At 42.6% G+C, this 23,530-nt stretch overlaps 9 protein-coding genes across 9 annotated transcripts; 7 read left to right on the top strand and 2 right to left on the bottom strand. All coding sequences in view use genetic code 12, as the record gives it.

The window, feature by feature from the left end:
- The first annotated feature begins 1,338 nt into the window (after nt 1-1,338).
- Nucleotides 1,339-4,108, top strand: PLB1 (phospholipase B). The gene is given in 2 exon segments (XM_001383823.1): nt 1,339-3,516; nt 3,535-4,108. 2 exon segments carry the CDS (start codon nt 2,073-2,075, stop codon nt 3,996-3,998), a joined length of 1,908 nt encoding a protein of 635 aa, XP_001383860.2. The 5' UTR covers nt 1,339-2,072; the 3' UTR covers nt 3,999-4,108.
- A 239-nt stretch (nt 4,109-4,347) lies between these two features.
- On the top strand, nt 4,348-5,141 carry PICST_88266 (predicted protein). Its single transcript, XM_001383822.1, has one exon. The coding sequence runs from the start codon at nt 4,397-4,399 to the stop codon at nt 5,063-5,065; it is 669 nt and encodes a 222-aa protein (XP_001383859.2). The 5' UTR covers nt 4,348-4,396; the 3' UTR covers nt 5,066-5,141.
- A 958-nt stretch (nt 5,142-6,099) lies between these two features.
- On the top strand, nt 6,100-7,722 carry PICST_43272 (putative inorganic phosphate transporter; the record flags this gene model as incomplete). The annotated part of the gene is made up of 1 exon (XM_001383821.1): nt 6,100-7,722. One exon carries the CDS (start codon nt 6,100-6,102, stop codon nt 7,720-7,722), a length of 1,623 nt encoding a protein of 540 aa, XP_001383858.2.
- A 366-nt stretch (nt 7,723-8,088) lies between these two features.
- On the top strand, nt 8,089-9,087 carry PICST_65460 (predicted protein). The gene has a single exon (XM_001383820.1). The coding sequence runs from the start codon at nt 8,125-8,127 to the stop codon at nt 8,992-8,994; it is 870 nt and encodes a 289-aa protein (XP_001383857.2). The 5' UTR covers nt 8,089-8,124; the 3' UTR covers nt 8,995-9,087.
- Nucleotides 9,088-9,276: 189 nt separating this feature from the next.
- PICST_30887 (predicted protein) lies at nt 9,277-10,368 on the bottom strand (the record flags this gene model as incomplete). Its single annotated transcript, XM_001383477.1, has 1 exon — nt 9,277-10,368. One exon carries the CDS (start codon nt 10,366-10,368, stop codon nt 9,277-9,279), a length of 1,092 nt encoding a protein of 363 aa, XP_001383514.2.
- A 313-nt stretch (nt 10,369-10,681) lies between these two features.
- PICST_65459 (actin assembly factor) lies at nt 10,682-12,948 on the bottom strand. Its single transcript, XM_001383476.1, has 3 exons — nt 12,053-12,948; nt 11,747-11,874; nt 10,682-11,651 (listed from the first exon to the last, which is right to left on the bottom strand). The coding sequence occupies exons 1-3, from the start codon at nt 12,910-12,912 to the stop codon at nt 10,783-10,785; spliced, it is 1,857 nt and encodes a 618-aa protein (XP_001383513.2). The 5' UTR covers nt 12,913-12,948; the 3' UTR covers nt 10,682-10,782.
- A 2,719-nt stretch (nt 12,949-15,667) lies between these two features.
- PICST_30885 (predicted protein) lies at nt 15,668-18,129 on the top strand (the record flags this gene model as incomplete). Its single annotated transcript, XM_001383819.1, has 2 exons — nt 15,668-18,075; nt 18,117-18,129. The coding sequence occupies 2 exons, from the start codon at nt 15,668-15,670 to the stop codon at nt 18,127-18,129; spliced, it is 2,421 nt and encodes an 806-aa protein (XP_001383856.2).
- A 628-nt stretch (nt 18,130-18,757) lies between these two features.
- Nucleotides 18,758-20,014, top strand: PICST_35594 (predicted protein; the record flags this gene model as incomplete). The annotated part of the gene is made up of 1 exon (XM_001383818.1): nt 18,758-20,014. The coding sequence occupies one exon, from the start codon at nt 18,758-18,760 to the stop codon at nt 20,012-20,014; it is 1,257 nt and encodes a 418-aa protein (XP_001383855.2).
- A 2,490-nt stretch (nt 20,015-22,504) lies between these two features.
- PICST_30883 (predicted protein) lies at nt 22,505-23,275 on the top strand (the record flags this gene model as incomplete). Its single annotated transcript, XM_001383817.1, has 1 exon — nt 22,505-23,275. One exon carries the CDS (start codon nt 22,505-22,507, stop codon nt 23,273-23,275), a length of 771 nt encoding a protein of 256 aa, XP_001383854.1.
- Nucleotides 23,276-23,530: the final 255 nt, after the last annotated feature.

The raw sequence follows: 23,530 nt of genomic DNA, 5'->3' as shown, positions 1-23,530 counted from the left end.
ATTCAAAAGAAGAAAAGAAAAGAAAAGAAAAATATAAATACGAAACATTACGAAGTTGATAAGATCTCCAGAATTGGTTTTGTGAATTTGTGGAGAAGCATCGCATCATGTGACGTGAGTCGGAGGAGGGGATGGTAGTCATGGCTGAGAGACGAGGAGAAGAAGAGGAGAAGAGACGGGGACGAGATTGGAAGGCAAAAGTTGGAGAAATTAGTCATTGTCTTTTACGAAATGGCAGAACAGTCGAGTTTGGGGAAGGAATTGTTGAAATTTTTGCGATGGTGACGTTGGAGGATTTCGCAGCCATTTAGATTGCGTAGATTTATATTTCAAGATTTGAGCACGAATAAGCTGCGACACAAAAACAGAAATGATCCAGCCAATGAGATGGAGATGGAGATAGAGATGAGATTACTAGCAGACAGAGGCAGATTGGTAACCTTCTCTTAATCACGAGGTATTTTCATTCTTGCTGTTGAAGTCATTTTAGAGCTGGTGAAATATGTTCGGCTCACATTTGTGCGAACGGTTGCAAAATGTAAAAATCTTTTCCTTTGAGAATAAAAAGTAAGTAAATAGTCACGTTGCTTTCAGAGTCCTCTCTACCAAGAATGAGTAGACAATTACGGGGCCCAATCTATATTTAGTATTGACGGAGCTAGACACTTTCAGTATAAAGCTTTGCGGCTCGTGATTGCTGCTGCCACCGGCGCTGCCAGTGGTGCTGAATCGAACTTCTTGCTGAATCGAACTTCTTGCTGAATCGAACTTCTGTGTTTCTCTATTTTGTGGCTCGCTTCAGATTTCCTATTCCAACTGGCAACGCCATAAATCTTACTCGTCAAGACCGGAACAGAAGCCTGCTGAATTTAACCGACTCCTCGGACATACATCTCAAAACAGTCGTAGCACCGTCTTGTTTTCTGTCCAAAAACGGCTCAGAAACGTTGCTTCACTCATTTCCGACCGCTGCGCCTCCGGATCTGTGCACAAAGTAGGGTCCCCGAAGCATCCGAGTCACGAGGCACGTGATCATAGATAGGAAACATTCACTCACATACAAACAGTTGCTCAGGTGCCAAAGCCACGGGAGATTCAGGTCCCGGCTTAAATGCCTACTGTATTAACGAGGAAAAAGTGGCCGGCTTTTGCTCTCCTTCTTTGGGCCGAGGAAAATAGACGTATTTGCTGAGCAAGCTTTAACGAGAAGCTTACGTAATCCAACCACGTAAAAGTTCGCTTCTGCAATCTCCGCGTTTCACACCAACAAAAAATCTAATCTTGGCCCAGGTCACTTATTTTGGCCCGTCCGTAATTCTGGTCCGACGGTGTGGTAGAAACCTGAGTTGGACCGGATATCGGATGTAGTTTATTTGCAGAAAACCTAAACTTCATGTGGCCGCAGACCTCGGAAAGCTGCAAACTGCAAAGACGGGCGGCGTAGCATGGGTCTGTTCGAAAGTTTCGCTTCTTCCTGCAGTCCGATGACTGTCAGAAGTTTTTCCTTGCGTTTGTTTCGGCTGCTTTCCGGCAGTCTTCTATTCTTAGCCACAACTTCCGGCCGATGCAAGACGGAATCAAAAGAACTTCTCCAAGAACCGGTTCTAAATTATCCAGGGCTTTATCGAATACATGAAATTGTTTACCTATACGTAACTTTTCTTTCTGGACATCCAGAATTGACTTTGCAAAAGTTATACTCAGTTTCTCCCTTCCCTGTTCATCCATCCCATAAGCTCAGTTTGTGGATCGCAAGAGTCGTCGGAGCAAAGAACACTCCTCTACCGAGCCTCGTGATATCCGACTAAGCCATTAGCTGATTCCTGAAATCTTGGTATCTACGGCTACTATCCATAGTTTGATTACCAGCACTGCCTTCCATTGTCATAGTTCTGAATTGTAACGTTTGGTCAACGCAAAAGTAGTTCAATACGAAGTTGAGCTTGTAAAATTGAACCCTGTGAATTTTGAAAATTTGTCCATCATTTTCATTTTGAATACAACTAATCCTACTTTCAATTCCGTTTTCTGATTCCTTTTCGTTATCTACTTGCTACTTGTCTATACTAAGTATGAGACCCAGCTATATCCTCACAACCCTTCAGATAGCCCTGCTTGCTTGGGCTTGGTCGCCCACCGATTCGTATGCGCCCGGAAAAATCGACTGTCCCTCGGATGTCCTGCTCGTAAGAGCAGCCGATGGACTTTCACCCCAGGAAAGCGATTGGATCAAGGGCCGTAACGAAGTCACAGATGCTAACTTGATTTCGTTCTTGCAGCATGCCAACATGACTGACTTTGATGCCGAGGACTTCATCCGTAACACTGTAAATGAGTCCATCACAATCGGTCTTGCCTTTTCCGGGGGTGGCTACCGTGCCATGCTCTGTGGAGCGGGTCAGTTGGCTGCTTTGGACAACAGAACTAACGGAGCCTACGAGAATGGTCTAGGGGGCCTTTTGCAGGCCAGCACCTATCTCGTAGGTCTTTCTGGTGGTAACTGGATGGTGGGGACCATAGCCATGAATAACTTCACAGATGTAGACACTATTTTGCGCGAGGGTGTGATTTGGGACTTGACCCATTCGATTCTCAATGTAGGCGGTCTTAAAGTCTGGCAAACAATTGAGTACTATACTGATATAAACGATGACTTGGACGATAAAAGAGACGCAGGCTTTGATGTGTCGCTTACCGATACATGGGGTAGAGGGCTTTCACACCAATTCTTTGCTAAATTGAACGATACTGGAGCTTCTTTGACCTGGTCGACTTTGCGCGATGCTGATGTCTTCAAGAACCATGAGATGCCTTTTCCTATTGTAGTGGCAGACGGTAGAACTCCTGGTAGTTTCATCATCAGTGGAAACTCGACTATTTTTGAAGTTAATCCATTTGAATTGGGGACTTGGGATCCTTCTTTGTACCAATTCACTGACGTCAAGTACTTGGGAACGAAAGTCAAAGACGGTAAACCAGTCAACGATACGTGTATTGGAGGATTCGACAACGCTGGTTTCATTATGGGAACCTCATCATCGTTGTTCAACCAGTTTATTCTTCAGATTAACACTACCGATTTGTCATCGGCAATCAAGTCTATTATTTCATCGATTTTGAGTAAAGTTTCTAAAGACGAAGATGATATTGCCATCTACAAACCTAACCCTTTCGAGGGTACGGATGATGGAACTGTGAGTTCCATCTCAGATAACTCTACTCTCTATCTTTGTGATGGTGGTGAAGATTTGCAAAATGTCCCATTGGCACCTTTGCTCCAACCTGATCGTAATGTAGATGTTATTTTCGCCTACGACAACTCAGCTGATACTTTGGAATTTTGGCCAGATGGTGCCTCTATCATTGCTACTTACCAGAGACAATTTTTGCCTCAAGGTAACGGTACGCTTTTCCCATATGTTCCAGACAACAAGTCGATGATTAACTTGAACTTGACAGCAAGACCAACTTTCTTTGGCTGTGATGTTCGTAACTTGACATCTCTCTTGAACCTGAGTGCAACTCTGGCCAAAGGTGACATTTTTGACACTCCTTTGGTAGTATATACAGCTAACAGACCTTTCTCGTACTGGTCAAATACTTCGACTTTCCAGATGAGTTATGAAGAGCACGAAAAAATTGGCATGATCAAAAACGGGTTCGAAGTAGCTTCAAGATACAACAACACCATTGACACTGAGTGGCCAGCATGTGTTGGGTGTGCTATTATCAGAAGAAGTCAAGAACGTTTGGGTATAGAACAGTCTGAGCAATGTAAGCAATGTTTTGAGAGATACTGCTGGAATGGAGATATTGATACCAAAGAGCCTGGCTTCAATTTCACCACTAATGGTACTACATCTGGTGCTGAAGAAGATGATGGCAGAGTTATTAATGCTGGTTTGTCTACGATTTTGAGAGGTGCCGATAAGGTAGCCATGATGAAGTCAATTGGTTATGCCATGTTGGCCACTATTGTGTTTGCTGTTTCAGTCTAATATCGCCCAATAAAAGGTCAACGATTGCTAATTCATGATTGCAGGAGCAATTCCCAGTAGCTAATATTTGCTATATTTATTTAGTATTCTATTATTATATACTATAGTGCACTAATTGTTTCTGCTACAGGAACTAACTTCCCGATGTGGCACCTTCTTACGAGTGGAAGATACTCAGGATTGCTCGATTGTTCCGCGGCTTTGTGGAACAAGAAAGTACTGCAAACTTGAGCCATTGTGGCTGTAGAGTTGCAGCCTTCGCTGTTTGGAATGGGAAAGCTAGAAATGGTCCGGTAGGGTGGGAGTTTGCTGTGGTTTCCAGCTTCAACAGCTGATGGCCTTCTTACAAAATATGTTCTTTTCCTTGCCCTCTCAATCACATTTTGTTCAATAGCAATATGGCTCCACACACCAGACAAGCAACTGCCACTATTGAAGACGACCAGGATTTGCTAGTTCCAGTCCACGACCATAAGAAAAGGCATTTGGATGTTAGAGATGTTGTTGAGATCAGATCGTCTCCTTACTACGATAAGAGCCACTGGTTGGATTTGAAAACCCTTGAAGAGCCTTACAAAGTGCTCGCTTTGGCATTACAGTCTTTCCAACCGGTTACGGAGAAGTATGCTTTCGATCCCTACCAGGAAGCGTTCAACATCTCTGAAGTGATCGAGCTTGCGAAGGATTACTCCAAACAACTACAAGTGGATTTTCCCAAAACTACACTTTACGTCATTGCATTCAGATCAATTTTGTACGCGGAAGTCCAAGCTTCCGCAGAGAAGAGACAGTTTCTAGCAAAAGTAGACAATGATTCCCATATAGAAGCCAACGTATCTGGAGGGCTCTTGAAATATTGGTTTGGAACTCCAGACGATGTTCACGGCCAGAATCTTGCAACCTGTTGGTGGGTGAGCAAACAGCATGCAAAAAATGGGGGAGGTGGTGAAGCCCATAGGCTGGGAATGAAGGCTGTCCGACTGTGGTTCGAACACTGGCAGGTAGAGGAGTACGAGTTGATCATAGAAAAAGACATAGCGTCATACAACTTCAATAGAGTGGCATAGTTTAGATAGGAACAATTTTGCTGCAAGGATTTTTCTCGCCGAAGATAAGGCTAAAAAATAAACGTAAAGTTCACGTAAGAGAGGTGGGTAGCCAATTAGAGTGCAAACGATTGGAAGAAGTTTGGAAGTAGATAAAGTGGTACTTGAGTAGAACCGGAATACGCCGTTAACTGAGTGGCATATAGTGAATTGTGGAATTATTCCGCTTTTGGTGACAAACCAGATGCTAAAACTGAGGTTGTAACTGTGGGCTCGTAAAAGCTCAAAAAAAGGCCAAAATCTCGCGAGTTCGGCCCCAAACAGGCAATATCTCTAGAGTTCACCATTTGAACGTGCTATTTCGAAATAATTGCAACCAAAGCCTTCATTGTGAGTTTGGGAAAGTGCTTTTAGGCATTCTGGAAGAGCAATGGAAAAATGTTCAAGTAGACACCCGCCCATGAACGACTACCGAAGAATGTAACTGAATGTAGAGTCTATGTTTTGTGATTCTGATTTTAGGTTTTGTACCACTTTCCAGCGTCTTCATATGGTATTCTTGCATTCTTGCTGCGATTGCGCTATAACTTTCAGGATCCACAATAGTCACTCCGCTTGGAGTTGTGTCCAGACCAGCCACAGTCAGATTAATTTTCTCCACTTGCAGAACTTGTCAAGCTGCATACTGCACCAGAAGAATATTATGCTGTAGAAGTACGTCATTATAGTTGCGCATACAGATAATGTGAATATGGTTTGCACGGCAATTGTGCTAAAAAGCATATTCTACACCGAGGAGTGGATCCTTTAATAAATTAAGACTTAATGCCGGACTTTTGTTCAAACCAGATGGAGATGCCATTTCGTAATTGTTCCTAGATTAGGACTACTAAAGGATCGTTTTTTCCACTTTTTTCGTTAGGGCCCCATTTTGCTAACAGTAGTTACAAACTGTATGGACTCTTGGATATTGGTTAAGGTTGCCTATGCCTATATTCACAGGTTCTCAGAATATCCAGTATAATTATCTCTCCGCTTACAAATACTAATTTGAGATGTCAGACACAGACAATAAAAAGGCGGAAGCCTATGACGCGACCGAAGAAGCGACTAAGGACGAGAAGCCCTTAGCAGTTCAGATAACAAAGGAGTCAGATGTTTCTAGCTTCTTAGAAGGAGAGCTCTACGATGTCGATGAGAGTAACAAGAGCTATTTGGCCAAATCAAAGATACTTGCTGATGCCATAAACGAAATTGGATTCGGAAGGTACCAATATGGACTTTTCTTTGTGGCTGGATTCGGTTGGCTATCAGATAATGCCTGGCCCATTGCTACGGGGTTAATTCTTGGTAGATTGAACGAAGTAGATGGAGTGCATGCTCCAATCGGTAAAGCTCCCTACCTCACATTGGCCCAGAACTTAGGTTTGCTTGCCGGCGCCCTTGTATGGTCACTTTCCAGTGATATAATTGGCAGAAGATGGGCATTCAACTTGACGTTCTTGATCACCGGAATCTTTGCTGTAGTAGCAGGAAGCTCTCCTACATTCGCAGCCATTGGAGTGTTTGATGCGTTTTGGTCCTTTGGTGTTGGTGGTAATTTGCCTGTCGATTCTGCCATCTTCTTGGAAGCATTGCCCAAATCCCACCAATGGCTTTTGACGGTGATGTCGCTGTGGTGGGCTCTCGGACAAATATTGGCCAATTTGATATCCTGGGCTCTTATTTCGAATTTCTCCTGTGACGATACTTCTGATGTCTGTCACAAAAAGGACAACTGGGGCTGGAGATACTTCTTATTCACCATGGGAGGCATAACATTGTTGATGTTCATCGCAAGATTCGCTTTTAGAGTGTTCGAATCTCCCAGATTCTACCTAGCTAGGGGCGATGACGTTAGAGCCATTGAGACTATAGAAAGAATCGCTAAAATCAACAGAAAAGAATGTCCAATCACGTTGGCAGATTTACAGGCTATAGACGATTTACACCTTGATGGAGAAGATATTGCCCCGGACGGGAAGAAGAAGAACCTTTTGATTGAAGAAAAACTTTCCAAATATAAGTTCTCCCATATCCGTGAATGTTTTGCTACAAGAAAGTTAGCCATCTCATCTTCATTAGTCATTTTCACCTGGGGTATAATTGGTCTTGCCTTCCCTTTGTATAATGCCTTTTTACCGTACTATCTTGAAACCAGAGGTGATGCAAACAAACCATTGAGCGTACACGACACTTACAGAAACTCGTTGATCGTCGCTGTGTTGGGTGTACCTGGGGCCCTTGTTGCTGGAGTCTTGGTTGAACTCAGAATCGGAAGAAAAGGTACCTTGTTAGTCTCGTTGATCTTGACCGGGGTATTCTTGTTTGGCTCTACAACGGCCAAGACAAGCAATGCCAATTTGGGCTGGAACTGTGCTTTTTCATTTGTTTCCAATATCATGTACGGAGTCTTGTATGCCTATACGCCCGAAATCTTTTTTACTAAGATTAGAGGGACTGGTGTTGGATTGGCAGCTTCTTTCAACAGAGTGCTTGGGGTGTTCGCTCCTATCATTGCCATCTACGCAGACTTGACCACCTCTGCTCCTATATTTGTTAGTGGAGCGTTGTTCATCTTTGCTGGGGTATTGACAGTCTTTTTCCCTTACGAACCCAGGGGCCACTCTAGTTTCTAGAATGAGTATCTTGCTGTACTTTCCTTTAATAGTCTTATTAATATATTTCCTTATAACTTCGTATCAAATCGTCTCAACACAATTTTTTTTCATTTTCAGACTTTCAATTGCTTTCGTTTATATATAGTCTTACATTCCATATTGATTTACTACCACTCTTTTGAGGAAGTACTAGAACAATAATTCTTTCTAAATCCTTACCGGTTGCAAATTCGAGTACACATGCAGCCGGATGGCCATTCCAAATCGGGAAAAGAAGTCCCCAATTATCATATGGTAGCGCACATAGACGTTAAATTCCACCATTCCTGATACTAAATATCTCGGTTTATTCACAACTTTCTTTTGTTCACTGTTCGATTCTAGTTCAGAAACTCCAATTTGCCGATAGATTCCACAAGAATGAGCTTTACCACCACCGCTGAAATCGCCCAATTTGGCGGAAAATTATACAAATTGTCGCACAATTCTGTTACTACCAAGACTAAGATGGATGTGAATGTCTTCGTACCCTCGAAGAAAGATGAATCGACAAAGCTTCCTGTGTTGCTCTATTTGTCTGGACTCACATGTACGCCCAACAATGCAAGCGAAAAGTCCTTTTTTCAGTATTTTGCAGCTAAATACGGTTTTGCCATAGTATTCCCAGACACTTCACCTCGTGGAGCCAACATCGCCGGAGAAGATGATTCGTGGGATTTCGGTACGGGTGCCGGTTTCTATGTTGACGCCACTACTGATCCTTGGAAAAACAACTACAAAATGTACTCGTATGTCCACGAGGAATTGCAATCTGAATTGGCGTCACAATTCCCTGATTTAGACTTTTCTAGAATCTCCATTACTGGCCATTCTATGGGAGGATTTGGTGCGTTATCGGGATTTTTGAAGAATCCCGGAAAGTACCAATCAGTCAGTGCCTTTTCCCCTATTTCTAACCCACTGACTTGTCCTTGGGGAGAAAAAAACTTTGGAAACTACTTGGGCCCAGACAAGGAAGCCTGGTACAAATACGATCCTACTCACTTGATTAAGGAGTACAGCCACGAAAACCAACCTACCATCTTGATCCACCAAGGAAAAAGCGACGGCTTCTACAAAGATAAACAGTTGCAACCAGAGATATTTGAGGCTGCTGCCAAAGATGCTGGCTACAAAGGAGGTGTAGACTTGAATATCGTAGAAGGCTATGATCATTCGTATTTCTTCATCGCTACCTTTGTGGAAGACCATGCCAAGCACCATGCTAAGTATTTGGGTTTGGTTGAATGACTAGCCGTGAATCGGTCCAGCAAGATATGAAAGGACGACCCTTGCCATATATAAGTCTTAGAGATGCTAGATAACTTAAGTAAAAGACACGTCAATTTGTCTTGTAGACTTCATGTTGAATTAGTTTGTAAAATTTGTATTAGTATGTTGGCATTGAACTATCTCACTATATAATTAAGGCATTGCTGGCTTACAGTAAATATAGCTATTGGATAGTTCAATAATTGATTATAGTAATCTAATTCTATGCTTGTATTATACTACGTGAAATTATAATACTGTCTATAAACCGGTACGAAACTTTGTCTCCCATGCTTCATACCATTTAGCCTTCTTGTTATTTTTGGCATGGATATCTCTGGCAAGCTTAGCTAACTTCACAGACTCCTTGGTGATTGCCCCAGTATACTCTTCAATTTCACCATCGATAGTTCTGTCCAACATCAAGTCTACAATGAATTTATCTATCAACTTCACAAGGCCAAATTGAATGGCATAAATCGAGTCTATAGATGAACCTGAAGTAGACAAGGGCAACGATTTCTTGAACGACAGAATGAGAAGTTTCACCAATTCAATTTTCTTCAACCACAATTGCGCGAACTTCTTCAACTCTTCCACATCCTCACCGTTTTCGCCATCATCTTCCAGTTTATTGTCTTTGTCTTCGGCTACTGGAGGATGTGCATCATCTTCAGATTCCTCGTCGCTAAATTCATCATCACTGAACCCAAATGGGTCGTCATCGATCTCTTCTACATTTTCAGTCCACTCAGCAAACTCCTCAAAGCCATCTTCAATTAACAACACACTTTGCTTTATCTTATCGGTCAATAAGGCTAAAGCCCCGTTATTTATCATACTGATCAACACATCACAGTTGGACCAAATTTTCCCAACAGACACCAACCTCTTGTCCATCTCGTCAGAGTCTTTAGATGGTGTATTTTCTGTATTTTCATCATTCTGGCTGTCAAAAATCAATGTCAACTCGTGGGAAAGCTCTTTGTTTGAATCCATAAGCTGTTTTATGCCTTTTAAGAGCTCGTCATAGTATAACTGTGATATTTCACTAGGCCTCAATTGGACAACTACCGATACTAACAAGATTAAAGTCTCCAGCAACTTCAGTAATGTCGTGAAGGCAGGGTTTGCATCTTTTTTCAAGTTTTCTGGCTTGAAAATTATTCCTACTTTTGTGGTATGGGCTTTTATCAACTTAGCAAGCTTAAGAAGCTCATCTAATGGCTTATTCACTTTGGCTGCCTGGATCCCCGAGAATTCTTCGGCATTTTCAAAAGCAGAGGACCAATACAAAACAGCCTCTTTGTATGATGCTAGCAAATCCTTCAAATCAGCTTTCGTTTTGGACATTTTCTTGTGAATTACGGTTAAAATAGTGAAAGATTGAACCATCTCAACTATTATTCAAATTTTAGATTTTGGCACTGTAGTCACGTGCTTGAATCATTCTATATTTTGCACCCATTTCAAAAGGACCAGATGAACTGATTGTTGTAGATCACGATATATGGTTACAACACATACCAATATTACTATCGTTATATCTATTTCTCTATTTCTTAATTATATAATTAGTAGATGAAAAAGAAAATTCTTGAAATTAAAGAAGACTAAAGACTTAATTAAAGAACTAGAACATGTCTACAAGTAATAATCCTCAGTTATATAACTAACTGTCCTCCTTATTCTACAGCTGAGTATATAAATTTACATATGTTTACATTGAAAGAACTTTAGTACTGAATCACTAGCTATATCTTAGCTCTACCAGTCATCGTCGTCTTCATCGTCGCTCTGAGCGACTTTTCCTTTTCTCTTACTGAGAGCAGCTGACAACGCATCGGCCAAACTACCTTGTTGACCAGGGGCAGCTTCCGGAGCCGAAACTGCAGAAGCGGGAGGTTGGCCCTTAGCTTCTTGTAAAAGAACACTTGGTTTCTCCAACTGCGACTTGTCGGTCTTTTTGAGAGCCCCTATACCTGCACCTCTGATAGATGCCAAGAGAGCATCTCTACCGACGTCACCTGTAGCTTCTGGAGGAGAAGAAGTCCCCATATCCGGCAAAGGAGGGGGAGGAGGGGGAGGAGCTCCGCCACCACCCATGTTAGGAAGAGGTGGAGGAGGTGGAGGTTGAGAGAACTGCTGAGTGGGAAAAGGTGGAGGTGGAGGGGGTGGAGCTGAGGACGTTTGTGGAGGAAATGGTGGTGGTGGAGGGATCTGTGCTTGTGCTTGTCCTGGAAATGGCGGTGGTGGGGGGATTTGAGCTTGTGGTTGCCCTGGAAAGGGTGGTGGTGGAGGGACTTGCAGCGCTTGCTGAGGTGGAGGCATCGGTTGTCTCACTGGAGGAGGAGGACCAGGTTGAGGATGATACTGTGGAGGTGGAAGTTGTTGGGGTTGAGCTGGACGGGCTGTTCTAGAAGGAGGAGGAGGTGGAGCTGCACCTCTAGCGGCCCTTGGAGGAGGGGGTGGGGGAGGCGCACCTGTTCTTTGCGGAGGTGTAGGACCAGGAACTCTCGAAGGTGGAGGTGGAGGAACGGCACCCCTGTTTGGTGGAGGTGGAGGCATTCCACCTCTGTTAGGTGGTGGAGGAGGTACTGCTCCTCTGTTTGGTGGTGGTGGAGGCACCAATCTTCCTGGAGCTGGAGGAGGAACTCCGTGAACAGAATTGCCATTTTGGCCATACGAAGTTTGGCCCGGTGCTTGAGGAAGTGGTCTATTATTGAACGACTGTTGCTGGTTAGCAAAAGATTGCTGATTCTGCTGATTCTGCTGATTTTGGAAAGAACTTGGGGGAGGAAGAGAAGTATGAAATGTAGGAGGGGGTAGAGCAGAAGAAGGAGGAACTCTAAAACGACTCTGTGGGGTAGCGCTAACAGGAGTAGCAGAAGCAGACTCGGATTGAGATTCGGTATCTGGACTCAGTTCGGTATGAGCCACACGAAGAGGGGCATTGTTGGTTTGGATTGGAGGAAGACGATGAGAGTTAGGTTTTGCAGCTTCTGTGGCAGGCTCTGGAGTTGGAGAAGGTGAAGACTCTGGAGCTGGCAGGTATTCTTCAGCTGCCGAAGCTGCAGCAGGAGGGGGTGGAGGTGGCGGTGCCTTATTATTCTTCAGACTGGAAACACCAGAAGCGATACGAGAGAATTTGTGAGAAGACGATTTTGTTGCCGTTGGAGTTGATTCTACAACGGGCTCGATCTTCTTCTGGTAACGCCGAGGAACTGGCGGTTCTAGACCTACGAGAGGGCCACCCTGCTGGGCGATATAATCTTTGATGAATTGTCTGTTATCGGCGATCATATCCTCAGAGATACCAGCCGATTCTAACTCTGCGTATAAGGACCGCCATTCAGGAGGTGGTACATCGTCATAGTAGAGTACTCCCTTTGTCCGTCTGGATCTTTGAGCCGTGTTGGCGTCCACGAATTCTCCTCTGGGACCAGGCTTCACTTCAACGGGACCAGACCGTTTCTTCAAGGCTATGGCATTTTTGTTGTTTGCAGTCTGTTTCAGTGCGTGTTTGACCCGTGTAGATACACGTTTGTGGAAATGAACTGCATCGTTGGTATCTTCAAACAAGAGGCCGACCAAACAGTCTTCAATCTCAAAAGTGTGGAAGAACTTCCGATCCTGATTGTACTCAAAATTAACATATAACTCCTGATCCCACAAAACTCCGCGGTTTCCTACTATGTCAACGAGTTTTAAAAAGAAAGTGTGTCCTACCAAATCATCAACTAACAATATGGCACCGACCAATCCCGTATACTGCCATGACGTTGGATCTGGATAGGCTATGTACAATCTGGCTACAGTAGCATCTATGACCTTGTTGTTTGCCTTGGGCACGGCACGTTTGATCTTTTCTTTATCAGCTGTAGTCAAGATTGCCATAATGTGTGATTTGTCCTAAATGATGAACAAAATGGGCAAGGAATGAGCTGTGAGCTGCAATTGGTGGTTTTCGGTGAATATTGACAGACAAGAGGATCTCGAATTTCGGATCTGTTGAAATTTGTGGAGCTATGGGAAATGCAGGTTGGGCAAAAAGTGCGGGTTACCAAACCTATAAAGGAGTACAAGATATATATGCCCAATGACAGAGACTTTTGGGTCCAATGTTGTTGATCTTATAACAGAATAAACCCATCTATGTTTGTTATATTTACACTTGGAAATTGTGAAAATTTTTGGAACTGGAATCCGTCCATTTCTTCTGTGACTGAAAATCTAGAAGCTGACTATAGCTAAGAAATGAATTGTCTCATTAATCAAGCAGCTGCCCTTTTTATCCTGAAGAAAAGACATGACAATGTCAATTGGTTAGTCTGATTTGTTCCAGTAGCTTTTGGACTTTTATCTCTTCACCAATATTTGTATTGTAGCTCTTTGTCTCGACTTGATTACTCTCTCACTATTTCCAGAATTTGCAGGTTACGTTTCCATCGCTTCTCACTTTTCAATTTCAGCATTTTCACTCTGATTTTCGAATTCATATCTAGTTATCTCTTCTTTCTTTCTTCTTTTCTTTTTTCATCCCAGCTCTCTACAATACAACATGTCTGGACGTCAAGGTGGTAAGGCCAAGCCTTTAAAGGCTCCTAAGAAGAAGACCCAAGATTTCGACGATGAAGATTTGGCTTTCAAGAACAAGCAAAAGGCTGATGCCCAGGCCAAGAAGGAAATGGCAGAAAGAGCCAAGAAGGGTGGTCCAATGGGTGGTAGTGGTATCAAGAAGAGTGGAAAGAAGTAATCTAAGATATTTGAATATAACTGCTAATACACGATCCTAAAATATTAAGATTAAAAGTGTAGGTACAAATTCAATCAAACTCCCTAGAGAAGATGGTCAAAAGGGTCCCATGTTCTCACCGGGAGGGAGGAAAGTTCAATATCGGATAGCTCTCTGTCGAGTAGACTTACAGCAACGTTCCCTAAGTTTAAAGCAATTGATTGTATTCAAAAAAAAGACGACCTCGGTGAGGGTCGAACTCACGATCTTAAGATTAACAGTCTTACGCCTTAGCCAACTTGGCCACGAAGTCGTATTTTAAGTATGTTACCAGGCAAAACATGTCAGCATTTAATTATATCACGGGATTTTGTCCCTGTGATAAGCACGGGATTCTCTGAATTTTTGAATTCATTCAAGAACAAGTCTAAAAGTTTATAGAACTTTAACACCAAAAACAAGTTCTTTGCTCCCAGCATCACTATAATGTCCGGTAAACGTGTGAGACCGGCCAAAAAGCTCATTGAATCATCGGGTAAATGTGCTGCGGAAGGTGCTGCTTATGGTCAATGCGTTTTGAACAACTACACCATGATGGCTCCCAACGCTTGTGAACAAGAGTTTCTCAAATTCAAGAACTGTGTCTCTGGACTGTTGAAAGGGAAGAAGTGGTAATCGTGGAATAAGCAAGTACTGCTGTACCAAAGTTGCCAACGGAAAGGAATAAAATGTGAATCAATAATTTGGAATGAGTTTGTCTTACAATTGGAGAATGATGAGTATTTGATTTTCTCCAATTCTACTTAATATCAAAGAATTAGTTGAGATTGCTACTCATATAGATAAATGGGCAGGAGCGTGGGAGATAATGTACTATAGAATTGTATATAATGTATGACGGATAGTCAGAAATAAATAATTGTAGATATGATAATTGTAGATTTGAATACATTTTTCAATCAGATATTGAAAAGAAAGAGAAGACGGAGACCATATCAGAGCTCAGACGTTTATTTTTAAACGAGAAAACACATCAGTTGAGCCCATATTTCACTTGTACACTTCACAGAACTCCACTATTTTTCTAGAATCACAGCATATGTCTCTAAGTTGAAAAGTCCCAAAGGCCCGAAATTGGTCCAGTTCATCTCGCTGAGTCTATCATAGTACAATATGATTCATTAAACAATTTTATTTTGAGTCAATTTTCCCGCACTCTCCCACTCGAAGATCCAATAAGCCAGTTTCCCATCCTTGCCAACGTGCCTTCTCGGTATCACCCGATCCCCACGCTCCAGACCACCTTCTGAACCAATCATATTCTCAACCAGCCAATATATTATTTAGAATTGGTGTTACTGCATACAGATCCTCTTCAGTCCCAGACCATCTCGTTGCTACTGTCATTAATCTTGGTATTGCCTCCGTGCCGCAGTAACTAGCGTTCAAATGCATGTGATCTTCCTCGGTTCTTACTAACGGTTTTCTGTGGGGTACAAACATCTCCAACTGTCTCTTCTTCCAGAAACCTCAGAGTGAAAGATCTGTTTACACAATCTTATATAGCCGAAAGCCACTAGAACAGAATAAGGAAATTTCCAAGTTTTGTTTTCTCCAGTTTTGTTTTTTTCCAGTACAGCAAAAGTATTTATATTGATCAGATACTGAGTGAAAAGTGAACCTGATTTTCGTTTAGTGACTGAAACAATCTGTACGGTTCTGCTTCTTTACTGGAGTATCAGTCAACAGAGTTGACGTTATAGAACTTGATCGCAATTGGATTGTCTGAGTCATCTGAGGATTTCACCATTAAGTGTTCATTCATACTGATATCTACATTTTGTCATTGTTTCACATTAGATCTTCCCATCCGTTTTTGCCAGTTCATCAATATCGTTATATTACTATTTTTTGAAAATGATCAACATCTCCAGACTCGCCCACTACCAGAGACAGGATCTCAAGAACTTGATGTTGCTACTCCAGGAGTTCGTCATCACCTACAAGGACAACAAGGTCAAGATCAACTACCAGTCAAGACCTGTTATCCTCTTCTTATCAACTTTGGTGGCTACTGCTGGTTTTGGAGCCTACTTCACAGTGAGAAACATCCTCACCAAGTATAACGAATATGTGCTAAACAAAAGGTTGGCACGTCCTGCTTTGATCAGACAGTCGTCAACAATATTGAAGAATGGCTCGCGTGAGATCTTTATCCCGAAAGGCAAGAATAAAGTGTCCAGAATCATCATTCCCAAGCCTAATTTGGACCAGTACGCTGCTGACAAGTATTTGTACAAGAATTTCATCATCAACCAGGAGATCCAGAGCCAGCAGAGAGGAACCATCTTTAGTTCCAAGTTTCTCAGCCAGTTGGCTATCATATGGCGGATCTTGATTCCCAAGTTCTACTGTAAAAACACCTCATTGTTACTTTCTCAGTGCTTTTTCCTCTTGATGAGAACATGGTTGTCGTTACTTGTAGCCAAGTTAGACGGTCAGATCGTTAAAAATTTGATTGCAGCCAACGGGAGAAAATTCTCGCGTGATTTGATCTATTGGCTCTTAATTGCGTTCCCAGCCTCATACACCAATGCCGCCATTAAGTACTTGGATAGTAGACTTTCACTAGGCTTCAGAACCAACCTTACAAGATACATCCATGACATGTACTTGGACAAAGTCATGGCGTACTACAAAATCTCGTTGAACACCAACGACATCCAGAACATCGACCAATACATTACTAATGATGTAGCCAAATTCTGTGATACACTCTCGGGTTTGTTCTCTAGTATGGGTAAACCTTTCATAGACTTGATCTTTTTCTCGGTGTATTTGAGGGACAATTTAGGAACAGGTGCAATCATTGGTATTTTCGCCAACTACTTCCTTACGGCAGCGTTGTTGAGAAGAGCTACACCAGCTTTTGGGAAGTTGTCTTCGCGTAGAACTCATTTGGAAGGAGCGTATTTCAACGACCAGTTGAACTTGATGACCAACTGTGAAGAGATTGGTTTCTATAAGGGCTCCATAATCGAGAAAGCCAAGCTTCAGGAGAGTTTTCAAAATTTAATGAGCCATGTCAATAAGGAAATCAACATCTCGTTTCCGTACTCTATTTTAGAAGATTATGTCTTGAAATACACTTGGTCTGCTTGGGGTTATATTTTTGCAGGGTTGCCAGTATTCCTTGACGAGATCTGGCCGGCTCAAGATAAGCCGGACACCAAAGCTGATAAGAAAGCTGTTGCCGCGAATGAAAGACAAAACATGAGACAATTCATTATCAACAAGAGATTGATGTTGTCTTTGGCAGATGCTGGCTCTAGATTGATGTACTCTATTAAGGATGTCAACCAGTTGACTGGATATACCGACAGAGTGTTCAATTTATTGACCAATTTGCACAAGGTGCATTCTCCCAGATACAACTTTGGCTCTGCCCTTGGCTTTTCAGACATCCATGGAACCATCCAGAACAACTACAACGATGGGATCAGATTCGAGAAGATTTCGGTGATCATTCCCTCTTCTTTAGGCTCGGAAAATGAGCCATTGGTGGAAAATTTGAACTTCCAGGTGCTGCACAACAAGAATTTGTTGATTTTGGGATCCAACGGTTGTGGAAAGACATCTATTGCTAGAATCATCGCTGGCTTATGGCCATTGTACCGTGGATTATTGTCCAAACCCAACGATGACGATATTTTCTATTTGCCACAGAAGACATACTTCACCACTGGAAACTTACGTGACCAAATCATCTACCCATACACCTATAACGATATCTTGGAAATGGGCTACAATGACGACTTCTTGTACCATATTTTGCGTGAGGTCAAGTTGGAGTATTTGTTGAAGAGAGAGGGCAACTTCAACGTCGTCAAAGACTGGAAGGACGTGTTCAGCGGTGGAGAAAAGCAGAGAATGAGTATTGCCAGAGTTTTGTTCAAGAACCCCAAGTTGGTTATCTTGGACGAAAGCACTAATGCTGTCTCAACCGATGTGGAAGATTACCTCTTCGAATTGTTGCAGAAGAAAAAGATCACCTTCATCACCTTGAGTCACCGCCCCTTGTTGATGAAGTATCATGATTTTATCTTGGAGATTGAGGAAGACAGCAGCTGGAAATTCCACGACTTGACGTCTGAAGAAAACTTGAAGTCAATCGATAACGAGATCAATGAAATTGAAGACAAGTTAGCACAAGTAGATAAATGGGAAAAGAGAAAGAGCGACATCGAAAAGTACTTGGATGGCAAGTATGAAGACATTGCTATTGAGTCCAGTATTGAGTTGCCAGCTCCATTAACTTCTCAGAAGTAAGTAGCTAATTAACGTGAAATGACTGAATAATGTGTAGTTGTAGTAGATGAATGAAGGTTGTAGCCGAATTTGAAGATGTTTCGGATGCAATAAGTAAAAGAATAATCTTTTGCAACTAGAACATGCAAATTACAATTAATTGCATTTCTAAATTACTATGTGATTTTCCAAAAAAATGTATAATTAACAAGTTTCATATTTCTATTCGTGGTCAGTTTACCTTGTCGCTCTTCTTTTGCAATGCTATAGATAGGCTAAGTACATTTCTTTATTGATCTAGTGTATCTATGAAAAGCGGTTTTTGACAATCTGCGCAAATATCTCTTTGCTTTAATTTTACAATAATTTGATTTTTTGCAACACAGAGGATCCTAGATATATTCATAAATACAAGTTCATACTGAATTAGTCAAATTTTCCTTCTTCATCTGTCCAAACTTACTAACCAGAGAGAGGAATCTTGCTTCCCTTACTTTCAATTCTCTTTATCAGGTCCAAATTTCGCACCCAACAGCGAAAAAGAAACGCGTGTCCGTTCCGGTGTACACACGACGCATCTTCCAGAATTTTACCAATAAAAGATATGCTGTTTTCCATAGAAAGAAAGAACAGGTGCCTCACAACTTCTTTATTGGCTACTCGATTGTTCTTTTTATATTGCATCCAGCTACCACCAAGATGTCTGGTCCTATTAAGAGCAAGAACGGTGACATTTCCAAGGCGCCAACACCGCAAAACACCCCTGCTTCGGTTACTAATTCCTATTTGAGATCGCAGCCTCCTACCGTTTCCACGATTGAAGAAACCAACGAGGAAAATGTTGGTCAGCAACTCGCTAACAATCCGGCACTTTTGCTGATGATCCAAGGCAAATTGGGGGATCTTGTCGGAGCACAGAGCGGATATATTGACTCTTTGCCAAAGTCTGTCAAAAAGAGAGTCTGGGGTTTGAAGGCGATCCAACAACAGCAGATGAAGTTAGAGGCTGAATTCCAGAAGGAGCTCTTGAGTTTGGAGAAGAAATACTTTAAGAAGTATGAGCCTTTGTATGCAAGAAGAAAAAAGATCATCAATGGCGCTGAAGAGCCCACTACTGAGGAGATTGAAGAAGGTGAAGCATTGGAGGAAAATGACGACGAAGATACCGAAGAAGCAAAGATCCAGGAATTGAAGGATTCCAAGGCAGAAGAAGACGATGAAGAAGAAGAAGATGACGAAGAAGCTGCTGCTGGTATTCCCGGCTTCTGGTTGACATCGTTGGAGAACTTATCAACTGTATCTGAGACCATCACAGACAGAGATTCGGAAGTGTTGGAACACTTGATAGACATCAGAATGGAGTACTTGGAAACCCCAGGCTTCGAATTGATCTTTGAGTTCGAAGAGAATGAATTCTTCTCTAACCAGATCTTGACGAAAACTTACCATTACCAGGCCGAACTCGGTTACTCTGGAGACTTTGTCTACGATCATGCAGATGGCTGTGAAATTAACTGGAAGCTGAAGGAGAACAATGTTACTATCAATATCGAAAGAAGAAAGCAGAGAAACAAGAACACCAAGCAGACCAGAACCATCGAGAAGTTGACTCCTACAGAATCCTTCTTCAACTTCTTTGATCCACCTAAGCCTCCTAAGAGGGATGAAGAAGATGATGAAGAAGAGAAGGACGATGAAGACGAAGAAGACGAGGAAGACGAGGACTTGGATGCCCGTTTGGAATTGGACTACCAGTTGGGTGAAGAAATTAAGGACCGTTTAATCCCCAGAGCCATTGACTGGTTCACTGGAGATGCTGTTGAGTACAACTTTCCAGAAGACTTTGACGGACAAGAAGGAGAAGAGTTGGACAGTGAAGAAGACGAAGATGACGAGGACGACAGCGAGGACGAGGGCAAACCAAAGGAAAACCCTCCAGAATGCAACCAACAGTAATAAACCACCCACCTCTAGACCGCGGGACGTAAAGTTCTGTTTCTTTATTGCTTTTATAGGTTTGTTCTTTATTAATATGAAGATCTACTAGAATTGAGAAGCACACAGAGTAGAATTGATAGATAGAGGAAGAATAGTGTAGATTAACGAAACTTACATGTGTTGATTTCGATATGATATCAGTATCCTTCACAATTTTGCCATATAATCATATTCTATTCAGCTCTTGTAATGTAGAATTGATAAAGGTCAAAGTGGCAATTAAATCAGCTTGATTTTGAGAGCTTTTTAAATAATTTCGCAGTCTCAATTGAAATTTCAGTTTTCGATTCGAGTAGATTCTGTTCGAAAGAAGAACCACATTAGTGTCTACAGAAGTAAGAAAACAAGATAAGAATAAACGAAAGAATAGGAAGGAAAGATAGCCAGTTAATCGTCGTCTCTTGACTAAGTACTACATACAGATAAAGAAACAATAAGATCTTCCAACTAGAACAATCTAAAAAACGGGTGGTACAATCAAAGCGTGCATATTTGGCACGAATCGAGGAGCGTTTACGGATAGAAAGAGTTTTCAGCGGAATCAACAGAAGCTGTGATTTTGAGGCGTAGGTAAGAAGCATGAGCAAATTGTAGGTGATAGAGAGATGGCTATAATTCGATATATTCACGTGACGAGACGAGAGTAAGAGCAAGAAGCCCATGGATAGCACGGGTGGTGGTTGAGATGAATTAGCGCAATACGAAGCAGAATATGATGTCATTAGGGATGTAGGATGGTGTAAAAGTGTGTGAATCAGCAAGGGGCTTTTGGGTGTTGGTTTGGAATTGTTACAATTAGGGCTGTCGGGCTGAAGAGAAAGAGAGGAATCTTCCAGTGAGAAAGAAACGGTCTGCCCTCCTGAGGTTTTGGGATTAGCAAACTTTCCATCTGGCCAATTGCATATTTTCTCGGTGTTTGCCAGTTTCTCGGAGAATTGAAGCTCGTTCTTGAGTCATCTGGGAAATATTGTTCGTCAACCTAATTGGAACACACATAGAGACCGGGGGCTGTCGCAACGGTGTCTAGACCCGTGTAGACTCGTGAATAAACTTTTGAGAACAGAGATGTGGTGTTTTGGTCTGTCCGGGCAGACTGAATATTACTCTGCTGGAAGAGTAGGAATTTCAAGAAAGCGTGCAGTTTTAGGCGAATGTGTAGAATGTATTAGTGAACTTATCAGGCTAGGAAGAGTAGCGAAAATAGGGAAAATAGCGAGAATGGCTACAAATGTGGTGAAATGCAGAAGCGGTAGTGAATTTGTAGCGAGAAATGTGCAGTGAGAAAACAGCGCCAGATGTGTAGCGAGAAATGTGTGGAGAGAAATTTATACCGAGGCTGGAAATGGGTTTTTTCAAACGTCTGTGAACCGTCTTCATTGGCTTACGCGAGATGATTGTTTTCTGTATTGTCCGAGATTCATTATCTTCCCTTATAGCGAGATCCAGATCTGCGGACTTTCCCTCTTGGAACTGGCTCTCGGTTGAATACGGCTGCAATCTATGGCATGTGCTTTATTCCTCGGTAGTGCGCTAATGGGTGCAAAAAAATCCTCGCAGAAGGATCGGGTGGTTTCGTGAACATGATTGCTATTATTGGCACTGGCGCCCGATTCAGGAATCGCGTGCCCGACTGGCCAGTATAGCCGAGTTGCTCGAGATTGGCGTGCTAGTCGTGCCGACCGTGTGTAGCTGATCCCAATCTTAATGCTGTTGGTTAGTGTCTGCTTCTGGTAAAGTTCTGTCTCGCTGGGCTCTGGTAGTGAAACAATTACCGACCGCGCGAGAAAATACGGCCCGCCAGAGGACACTGTTAGCGAATCCACCAAGGTTCACACAGCAACAAGTCAAAAGAGGAAAACTCAGAAGAAAAACTGGAAAACGCTTGCTTCCCAAAATATCACACAATCCTCATATGCTCCAACAGCACCGCCGCTGTCTGGCAATTGTGCCATCATCCCACGGTACCCTTCTCTGTGTCCAGCCTGCTCTCATGATATCTGGCGTGCTCACGTTTACGTGCACGCACTGTTTCTCTCGCATCATCCCGTTTTCACATGCATTCGGCGGCCCACGACTGAAAACTCAAAACTACGATAGCACCACCCCTGCAAAATAACATATGTGGTGGTGATTTATAACTGAGGCAATTCCTGCTTTCCGATCTGTTTATAAACAACTTCTCTTTTCTTCTCGTAGCAGTTTCTTCAGCAAAAACAATTGCCCTTTTACAAGCGTTCCATAGCTGTTGTCTTTCCCGTGATCTTATCACCCTGCCTTATCTCATCGCATTCGCGTCGCAGAAATATACTCACATTTACACATTGTAAATCTGACTATTCCAGAGATTCCACTCCTACTCATTTGTTCAACCTGTGGCGTTTAAATAGATCTATACGTCAAGCTCGTTACAAGCTCCGTATCCCCAACAGAATATCCATCAATATCAAAATGTCCTCCGACGCTCCAAAGTTGTTCCACTCCAAGCTAGCTGCTCACATCTCCTCATACACTCCTGTGGCTCAGATTCTCTCGTACTTGGCTACCATCTCGATTGTATCATACGCTTACAAGGCCTACGTGGTTCCAGCCATTGACGTGGTCAACACGAAGGTCCTCTCGCAGGCTCCCGTGTCTCCTTACCTCTCGGCCGTTGACGCCAAAGCCGACAGTTTGTTGTCTACCTACTTCGACGGCTACATTATTGGCCTCCCCCTTAAGACCGTATCCTACGTTGACAGCACGTACGTCAAGCCTACAAACGACTACTTGATTGCTGCTCACAACAAGTATTTTCCTGAAACGGCCTATTCTGCTAAGGCCAGTTCGGGTTCCGTGGAGACGTTCGCGGCTGTCATCAACAGTATTTTCACCTCGTTGAAGACCAAGGTTTCTTCCAAGTCGTCCGAGATCTCGACGTCGTTGATTTCTACCTACAATGCCGAATTGAGCACTACCAAGGAAGGCTCCTTGATCGCTAAGAACTTGGAAGCCTCGTACAACACCGCTACTAAAACCATTAAAACCTTGAACGACGACTATATCCAGCCTTTGAAGATCCAGACCCAGGGCTACGTCGCCGAAGTGACTTCTTCTACCAGAAGCAAGGCCGATTCTTTGATTTCTGAGGCTAAGTCCACTATCAACCCAGCCTTGCAAACCATCAGCGAAAAGACTACCTTGTTGAACGGCTCGGCTCCAGTTGTCTCTGCCTCCGCCTAGACCTTGTAGGTATTTTCTCCGATAGTCTACAAGAAGGCAGCCCTCTACGGTTATTGGGCTACACTTGTAGACGTCTATTCTCTATTTATTCTCTAGTTCTATATACTGTTTCCTGTTTTAATAGTGATTATGTCATAATATATCATCCTATATAAGAATTTGCACCCATTTTGTAGTATCTCACATGCTAATGACTGCGACTCATTGCATCTCCAAGGACGCGATGGCATCTCATCGTTCTGCATACTGTTCCAG

This window comes from Scheffersomyces stipitis, chromosome 3 (genome assembly GCF_000209165.1).
Source record: "Scheffersomyces stipitis CBS 6054 chromosome 3, complete sequence".
NCBI lineage: Eukaryota > Fungi > Ascomycota > Pichiomycetes > Serinales > Debaryomycetaceae > Scheffersomyces > Scheffersomyces stipitis.
The sequence above is the reverse complement of the archived record's forward strand: the minus strand, read 5'-3'. Positions and strand labels throughout refer to the sequence as shown.